General features: G+C 31.0%; 2 protein-coding genes across 2 annotated transcripts; both read right to left on the bottom strand.

Moving 5' to 3' along the window:
- Positions 1 to 1,206: 1,206 nt before the first annotated feature.
- Positions 1,207 to 1,593, bottom strand: LOC111883165 (cell wall protein DAN4). The gene has a single exon (XM_023879521.1). It carries the CDS (start codon positions 1,591 to 1,593, stop codon positions 1,207 to 1,209), a length of 387 nt encoding a protein of 128 aa, XP_023735289.1.
- A 1,784-nt stretch (positions 1,594 to 3,377) lies between these two features.
- Positions 3,378 to 5,443, bottom strand: LOC111883136 (3-ketoacyl-CoA synthase 11). The gene has a single exon (XM_023879493.3). It carries the CDS (start codon positions 4,992 to 4,994, stop codon positions 3,501 to 3,503), a length of 1,494 nt encoding a protein of 497 aa, XP_023735261.1. The 5' UTR covers positions 4,995 to 5,443; the 3' UTR covers positions 3,378 to 3,500.
- Positions 5,444 to 10,390: the final 4,947 nt, after the last annotated feature.

Here is a 10,390-nt window from a genome sequence, read left to right on the forward strand (position 1 = left end):
TGTCTGCTATAACAATAGAAACTATCTTTGACCTTAATGGGCTAACCCTTCTTAGGGCCGCTTGACTATCAACAAAAGTATAACCAAGTTGACCCTCTTCAAAAAATCACCATGAAACATAATCAATATAACATATAATTGATCACTCCATTTGTATTCCTTTAGGGTAAATAAGTAATTACATCGGTTAGAACCCTCTGTGACAACAATTGTACGATGTTTAGTTTAGCAGCTACTATTGCCTTAACCCACTTCATGAAATCACCAAAGGCATTTGCTAAGGATGAATTCACCACATAAATTATAATTTCAGATTTCTGATAAAGTGATAATCATAATCTGATAAGTGATAAACTGATACACATTAACATTACTAATTACAATTGATTATAGTGATTTCCGATTCAAGGCTGGCAATTGGAACAAAAACCCAATATTTGATTCAAGGCTACTAAACTGGAACAAAAAGAAAAATAGAAAATTTTTATCGGAATATCGCTGATTTCAGGCTTCAGAAGGCGCAACTGGAACTGGTTTTTCTAATTAGGTTATCTTTTCGACTGGATTTTGGAATATGACTTCTGGTGGTGGTGGTGCGTGGTGGACTGGTCGAAGACGATGATGAATTGATGATTCTGTTAGTCGATTAGCAGAAAGCAGTATAAAAAAATTAGGGCCTTTGTAAGAAATGGGCCCTGTGCACATGCCCATATTGCCCTTGCCTATCACCAGACCTGGAGATAGACACAATCAATCCCAAACACCTTCGTGACCTTCCGTGGATGCCACCACTCCACAAGACAACCACTAGGTCTTGGGGTGGTGTTTACTAGTGGACATCTTGTCCACATAGGATCCACATAGGATTCCCATGCGTGAGTATGCTTCCATACCGGAAGGCCTAAAATCATTTTGTATACTTTAAGTTTCGATGTACCTTTATATACGATATTTAATCAAGGGGAAATGAGTAGGTAAATGAACTCTTGATTTTGTTGACATTTAGTCAATTTTGTTTACATTATATACCATCCAACTTGTTGAACATGTTCACATATTACCTTTGTAACCTGCTGCTGTAGGTAAAAGGATAATATGTGAACAGTTTCAACAAGTTGGACGGTATATAGTGTATATAAAAAAAGACTAAATGTAAAAAAAAATAACCTACCTACCACCTCCTCCACCACCACAACCGTCACCACCTCATCTACCTCCACCACCACCTCTGCCTTCGCCACCGTTACCACCACAACCACCATTTCCACTTCCATCTTTGTTGACCGCCACTTTCACCACCACCGCCACCACTTTTATCATTGCCTCCGCACCACCGCTACCATCGTCTTTTCCTATGTCACCAATGTTAATCATGATGGCGATGAAGAAGGTAGAGGTGGCGGTGGTAATGGCGGTGTAGGTGATGGATGTGGTGGCAGTAGTAGAGGTGGCGGTAGTGGAGCTGGTGGTGACATAGGCAGTAGAGGCAACGAATGCAAAGGTGGAGGCGGTAATGGTGATGGAGGTAGTGATGGAGATGGGGGTGGTGGCGGTGTTGGAGTTGGTGAAGATGGTGGTAATGTTGGAGGTCATGGTGGAGGTAATGGCAGTGACGATGGCGATGGTGGAGGTAGAGGCGGTGGTGATAGAGGATGTGATTGGAGGTGGTAGGGGATGTTCTTTTTTTGTTCACATTTAATCATTTTCTTTTTGTACACTATATATCGTCCAACTTGTTGAAACTATTTACATATTATCCTTTTACCTACGATAGCAGGTTGCAAAGGTAATATGTGTACAAGTTCAACAAGTTCGATATATGATGTACACAAAAAGAAAAAGGACTATATGTAAACAAATCAATAGTTCATTACCTTTCTAAATCATTTTCCCTTTAATTGAGGAGAAACCTAATTAGCTATCTCAGTGGTTTTTCATTTGGTAAATACTAATCATTATATTTTGATTCGATTTGAATCATTTGGTTTATATATATATATATATATATATATATATATATATATATATATATATATATATATATATATATATATATATATATATATATATATAGGTTCAGGTTCATTTGAGACCATTCTAATTTTGTGAGACCGTGAGACCAAATCTAAAAATAATTTTAAAATGCAAAATAAATGAAAAAATCCAAATTTTTTTTTTAAATATTATTTTCGGAACTTGAATTAACTAAAAAAAATAAAAATAATAAAAAAAAATTCCGTTTTTTTTTTTGAAAAATAAGTGTAATATTCTAAATAGAATATTACACTGACATATTCTAAAAAATAATTTTAAAATGCAGAATAAATGGAAAAATCAAAAAATTCTTTTTTTAAATATTATTTTTGGAACTTGAATTAAATAAAAAAAATAAAAAAAAATTCCATTTTTTTTAAAAATACGTGAAATATTCTAAATAGAATATTACACTGTACATATTCTAAAAATAATTTTAAAATGCAAAATAAATGGAAAAATCAAAAAATTCTTTTTTTAAATATTATTTTCGGAACTTGAATTAACTAAAAAAAATAAAAAAAATAAAAAAAATAAAAGAATGCATCTCACGGTCTCACAAAATATAGGTGGTCTCAAATGAACCTAACCATATATATATATATATATATATATATATATATATATATATATATATATATATATATATATATATATATTGATTAATTGATTAGTATATAATGCTCCCACAAGTAACCTTCTATATTAATCAATTTGCTCAAAACATACATTAATGTATCGTACGTAATTATCTATGCAGAATGTATTCAACCCAAAGGTTGGCATAGTTTGGCCAAATAATGACATTTTGGTTATATCTCGAGCGAATTATCTATGTGGACAATGTAGTTTGACAAAATAATAATGTTCATGTAATAAATGATTATGCATTTTATGTATTTTTTTCTTATGGTCAGTTATGACCATTATTTATGAGATAATCATTTTGCTCTTGATTTATGAATAATTATAGTATAATATATAACCATTACGGAGTAAAAATCAAGTCCTGACCAAATTCAATGAGATGTGTATTGAATACACTTATGTAACTTTAGGAACTCGTTGACTTTAACATTTTTCATAGGCATGTTCGACACTATAGGTAATCTTTCGAAATATTTTATTACAATGTCGTGTCTATTATTTTAGTTAAATTAGTCTAAACAAAATGTTGCCAAAGTAACCTCTTTTACGTACATTGGTTTATCAAATTTAATAGATGTTTGTATGGGACTATTCATGCAAACTATGATTGGCCCAAAAGAAGACGTAGTTTTAGTTTGGCCAAATTAATAACAATGCACATGTGATGGTAGCTACGTGAAAATTATAACGTTTTATTAATATGACTTTCAGTTAGTCCAAATACATCCATTGTTTCACTACGTGAAAATTATAACGTTTTATTAATATGACTTTCAGTATTTGATCATTACATTGAGTATACCAATTACAATTAATTTCTAGCTCCAAGGATTCCGATTCATTTCTTCTGCAGGATTAATAGTCTTCAAAGCTTTCCAAACAGCACTATTACACTTAAACCCTGATCCAAAAGCAATCTGCCATGCTCTATCACCTTTTTTAATCCTTCCTTTTGCTTCTGAATAAGCTAATTCATACCATGGTGAACTACTTGAAGTATTCCCAAATCTATTTAATGTCATTCTTGAAGGCTCCATATGCCAATCAGAAAGCTGCAAATTCTTCTCTATTTCATCAAGAACAGCTCTTCCACCCGCATGAATACAAAAATGCTCAAACGCAAGTTTAAAATCAGGAATATATGGTTTAATCTTCATCCTCAAAACCTTTTTTCCAACCAAAGTTGCAAAAAAAAGTAATTGTTCAGATAGTGGTAACACTAAAGGACCTAATGTTGTGATGTTGGTTTTTAATGCGTCTCCTGCAACTCCCATTAAATCTTTTGATAATGAAACTCCAACATTCCCAACTGTGTCCTCTAATTGTGTCACACATGAAAAACATTTGTCATCTGTGCCTTTGTGTGTTCTTACTATGTGTATAAGTTGATATTTTGATCTTTTTTTGTCGGATGATTTGTTAGATAAGAGAACTGCAACACCTCCCACACGGAATAAACAATTTGATACAAGCATCGATCTTTCATTTCCACCATACCAATTTAATGTGATGTTTTCCATGCTCATGACTAATGCGTATGAATTAGTGTTTACTTGGAGAAGATCTTTTGCCAAATCAATCGCGATTAAACCAGCTGAACAACCCATTCCACCGAGATTGAAGCTTAAAATGTTGCCTCGAAGTTTGTAATGGTTGACAATCATTGAAGTTAAAGAAGGGGTAGGATTGAATAGACTACAATTAACTACCAAAATCCCAATGTCTTTTGGGTTGACACCTGTTTTTGCTAAGAGTTCATCAATGGCGCCAAACATTACAAGTTCTGCTTCGTTTTTTGCTTCCGCCATGCATGTATTTGGTGGGATTCGAAGAATAGCTTTTGGGAGGTAAGTTGATTCACCAAGACCAGATCTTTCCAGAATTTTTTTCTGAAACTCGAGGCTTTTTTCTGTGAACTTTCCTGTTGATGTTAAAAACTGGAAGAACTTTTGTGTTGTGCATTTTAGATCTTCTTTAGGTTTGTAACATGAGAAGTTTACAAGGTAAACTGGGTGAGGACGAGTTAAGAAGTAGAGAGTTGATAGAAAGAATAAAAGGGTTGAACATATGATGATTGATATGAGATTGAATCGGAGATGATCCCAAAGAATGTAAACATTTTTTGGAGAAAATGTCGATAATTGAGGAGCAAGAACAACCACAAGAGGAGATAAGAATAGATACATCCAATGGGTTATTAGATAATGATACCCTAATTTTACATACTTGAGCTTCACAGATCTTTTGAAATCAGGAAGGTTTGAAGATGATGATTGTGAAATCAAGGGCTTGACTTCTGTAACTTCACTCATCTTTTGTAGAAATTCAATTCCAATTACAACTATTAGCGAAAAAAAAAATCAAGCTTTAACATGTTCAATCAACACTAAAGAAGTCGGAAGCTAAAAGTTGGAGTACAAAGGTTATGTTTGGCGCGATACAGCTAGCTTATTTTTTGAGTTTTTTTTTATGTTGTCGTGTTTGGTAAGCCAAAAAGTAGGTTATAAGCTAGCTTTTTGAAAAGCTACTTAGACTAGTTTTTTAGGAGCTTTTTTAAAATTTTCCAAATACACCCCTTAATTAATTACAGAAACACATATTTTTACATGTCCTTTTATGTAATTTTATATATTTCAGCTAGTTTTTCAACTACTTTACCAAACGTTATTTTTTATCAGCTAGCTTTTCAGCTATCAGCTAACTTTTTATTTAACAGCTAGCTTTTCAGCTATCAGTTAGCTTTTTAGCTAGTACGCCAAACATAGCCAAAATGTTGAGGATAAATAATGGAAGCTTTTAAAATATGTATAAGTACATAAAAGGGCATATGGATATAAACTAAAATTTAAATACAACTATAATAAATTAATTTATCTAAACTGTAATTATAAAAAGTTAAAAACCATCCAAATTTTAATTTCAAGTGCATTTATTAAGTCTCTCAATTGGTTAAAACTTTTTTCATACATATTAGTAAATGATGATTTTTTTATAAATAAAATAAATAAAACTTTAAAAGTTTTTAAGAATTTGGACTATTATTTTTTAAGTTCTTTTTATATATGTTTTTATATATTATAAGTATTTTGGTGTTCTAAAAAAACAATATTATCGTATGGTGTTATTATTTATTTATAAAATCATATAATAAATATTTGTTTATTTGTTAGATGAAAATTAATAAATTTAAAATCCGTTAATATGGTTTTAATAAGGAAATGACAAATGTTAAATTATATTTATATTTAATTGTATAAAATATATTTTATTTCAAATAAATATATTATAATTAAATTATATTTATATTTATTGTATAAAATATATTTTATTTCAAATAAATATATTATAATTGTTAAAATATATTTATATATAATCGTATAAAATAATTACCATAAGTACAAATATGATTTATTTATTTAAAAGACATTTAAGTCAATTCGTTAAAATTTAAATTATTTTTTTTTAAACGCTAATTGAAGTAATTTTTGGATCTGTAGTTTTTTATTTAATCAAAAAGCTAAATTATCTTCCTGTCGAGCAAAGGTTTTTTTATTTTTAAATTTTTTTTTTCTGAAAAGTTATAAACTCCCAAAAACTACTTACCGAACAGGCCCAAATATTTCGACAATTTTAGTGACACCCATAACTATTTATTGCAAATTAACGATAAAATACATAAGATGCGATGATGAAATTGATAATTAGAAAGAAATATAACCTGGAGCAATATGAATGTTGGCGGAGTGATCGATGAAAGAATGAGTTGGGAATGTGTGGAAAACGGAAATGCCTCCTAGGTATTTAAATTGTGAATCAAGAGTCGTGATATTAATTATGGCTGTCGAAATTAAATTGATTGAAGTGAAATTTTGACTTAATTTATTTATGAAATGAAATCCAAATCACTGATCGATTGACAACGAACAATCATAGGAAATTTATAGATGAAGCTTCAGGGGATTTTATTGGCACCTAAAATTTATTATGATGATTTTATTTGACATGATAATGTTGACTATTTTACACGTTTAAATCCATTTTACTAATTCAAATCGTATTGTATTATATTTTCAATTTCTTTCCCTTTTTTGTTTATTGTAACTATAAAAGTAATAATCATTTATGCCTTTTTATTGTTTTTTTTATTTTATTATAAATTGTATTGTGTTATAATTTTATATTTATAGAAAATGACGAAAGTAAAAATGTTATAAAATATAAATAAAAAGAAAAGATAAAAATATTAACAAGATTTTTTAAATTATCATGTTAGAAATAGGTGGATAAGTTCTTTGTAAATCAACTTAAATAACGGATAATGATTTATACACAATATTTTTTAACCATACACAACAATCTATGCATTAGATGGTTGTATACAACTGTATAAAATATAAGTTGTTGACTTATTGTATATGACTAAAAAGTGTTTTATACGGATTCATCACCCTTAAATTATAGCAACCGTTATTAAGTTGCGTGTTTAGTGGAGTTATTTAAATTATACACGATTACAACGTATTGAGTTGTAGTTATGTTAAACGACAAAACCGTGATTATTATATACATTCTTTGTAAATAAAATTGAACACAAGAGCCACCGTAAATATTGACATTAACAACAAATATATGATATGAGATGTATTTAAGACCATGCAGAAGAGAAAAAAATAAAAGATAAAAAAGACAATGGTTAAGAAAATAAATTAAATAGTTATAAACTCATACTTTAAAGAATAAATGTTTTTATTTAGAGTAAATTACACTAATGTTCTTTATAGTTTAAGGTAATTTGTGCGTTTGGTCCCTAACTTATTTTTATTAACTTGGAAGGTCCATACTGTTTGTTTTTGTTACACGTTTAACCATGTCTTACCTAAAAAGACTATTTTGCCCTTGATTTTTTAATTTATTTAAATAAACACACCCCAACCTTATCCCCCTCACGTTACCTTACATACCGCACAATTTTTCCATATTTAAATAACAATATTTTTAGGTAAGACAGAGAGCAAGCGCGTAACAAAAACAAACAGTAGGGGCCAAACACTTAACAAAAACAAATAATAGGGACATCCGAGTTAAAAATATAAGTTAGAGACCAAACGCGCAAATTACCCCATACCATAGGGACCATTCGTGTAATTTACTCTTTTATTTAATATCAACTAGTGTAGTTCCCATGCTCCGCATGGGTTGGATTGATTTTTGTTTTGTTTTGTTTTTTTTTTTTTTTTTTTTTTTTTTTTTTTTTTTTTTTTTTTTTTGTTATATCTTATATAAATGTACTTCACATACACATTCGGAACTTGACAAGAGAAGTATACCTTCCTCTTATGTAAGTATGAAATAAATCTTAAATATTATTAAGATATAGTTTGAAAGTACAATGTTGTAATAAGAAAATCTAAATGTACAATAACATAGTAGGAAAAAGAAAAACACACAACTATTTCCTACATTCAACTCATTATATTTCATCAAGTAATTATTAAAGTACAATCCAATTTCACCGATTGGAAATCAGAATGCTATAATCATACCATTTGAGATATAAGGAATAGGTTGATAACAAACTTTGTGCATATCAGAAATTTATAGTGGATACAATGACTTTTAATATGCTCCTTACTCCTCTCGTTCTTCAGCAATCTATCATCAATGACCATAGGAGGTACAACCGATTTCACCATGATTTCAGTCGTGTTTGTGTCTGTCAAAGGAAGAAGCGTTGATTGGTCAATTGCAGCTTTCCCATTTTAGACTAATAGGCTTTCTTACAATTAATTACAAAAAATACCTCTGGTTAATCAATGTAATCTAACATCTTTTTTCACACTCGGAATTTAACATCAATTTTTACAAATAAAAGAATAATCATTAGACTGTAGAAGAAGGCTATGTATGTGCATTTTTTTTATAGAAAACTTTTTCTTGATGTGGCTTTGCGACTTGCTCTTTCTTAATCTTGATGTTTTCTAGTTCTGTTTCAAGAGGGGTAATAATGCAATTTTGATCAGAAAACCGATGGTATCATGGGTAAAGTTTGTGGTTGTGGAGGTTGATTGTTTGGGCATTCACCACATTATTTGTACCTGAAAATGAAGGAATTGAATATGGTAATTCTGTAGCATGTTGTATAATAAAATGTTTGGATGTCCTTAGATGAAAAATGTCACCAGATTAGGAACACCAAAAATATATAATATAAAAATAAAAATCAAATGTATACCATTATGAAAATTATCAAATTTTTGGCAGTAAGGGTTTGAATTCATCATTGGACTCAGAATCTCTCCTAATCAGTCTTGGTTTCTTTTTCTCTTTTGTTGACTAATAGTATCTTCCTTGATGTTGTAACACTCGGGTCAGGTGCACATTATTATTATTATTATTGGGTTAAAAGCGTTCTATTTTGGCCCTTCTCACGACATGAGGAATGCTTGTTCACGCCGTGAGGAGTAAATTGGATATGCACATCCTTTTGAGGCTCACGACGTGAGATCTAAGGACCAAAAACCCTAATTTTTGGTATTTAAAGGAAAGAGGGGGTAACGTTATTCACCCTCCGCCTCCCTCACACTCTAAGCCCCAGAGAACCCTGAGATTCATCATCCTTGAAATTCTTAACCATTTTGGTGTCATTTCTGGCGTTAAGGAGAGAAGAATAAGAAATGAGTAATCCAGTGTTGAAGTGGAAAAGTAGCAACATTATCATCACCTCTTTTTGCTGTTGGACCTTTGTAAGTATCAAAGATCCAAACTTTATTACATTTCATGGGTAGATCTAGGTTTTTGTCCACCTTTCTTCATGTTTAGCATGCTTGAGTGAAGTAAATCCATAATGTCAGAAACTTTATGGATTGTAAGAGTTCCTTGATCATCATATTGTTCAGATCTGAAAGTTGGTGAGGTATGAGATGCATGAATGAATATTGGAAGCATATTTCTTCACTTTTGACCTAGAATGGGTTGGATTATGCATAGGGAAAGCATGGCCATAAATGAAACATTTTTATGGACTATAGGAGTCCCCTTTAACTTATGGATAAAATGGATTCGAGGACTTAATGGAATAAGGACTTAAAATGGTGACTTTTAGCTTCAGACTATACTCACAACATGAGACCTAAAACAAAAGTAAAGTATCAGTGTCAAACTTAACAAATCAAACCATATAAATATCATTATCACTGAGAGCAGAAAGCACGATTTTGTTGTCAACATCAAGCACTTTTCCCTCATGATGGTTGAAAAGAACTTTGTAACCAGCGTCACAAAGTTGACTGATGGAGATGAACCTGCCTTTCAGTCCTTCTACATAGAATACGTACTTCCGCTTAAACGTCCTGCACTCAAAAGTTCCAACACCTGAAACAAATCTTCTGCTATTGTCACCAAACGTCACCATTGGACCATCTTTTTTTGTAAAATTTGTTAGGAGAGACTTGTAACCGATCAGGTGTCTAGAGCTTCTACTGTCTAGGTACCAAATTTGACCTAGATTTGGACTTGATTCAACATCAACGTGAGAACTATCAATGTCACATATGCCACCAGGAGAATCATCTACATTCGACCCTTAATGTTTAGCGCCTCATCTTCAGACGTCTCTTCTTCATCCACCAATTATTCACGATCTTCATGTTTTGCAATGAAATCCTTTGGCAAAGAGATGTTTTCTTTCTTCATATGAGCCACCAACTTC

Source organism: Lactuca sativa, chromosome 6 (genome assembly GCF_002870075.4).
Source record: "Lactuca sativa cultivar Salinas chromosome 6, Lsat_Salinas_v11, whole genome shotgun sequence".
Classification (NCBI taxonomy): domain Eukaryota; kingdom Viridiplantae; phylum Streptophyta; class Magnoliopsida; order Asterales; family Asteraceae; genus Lactuca; species Lactuca sativa.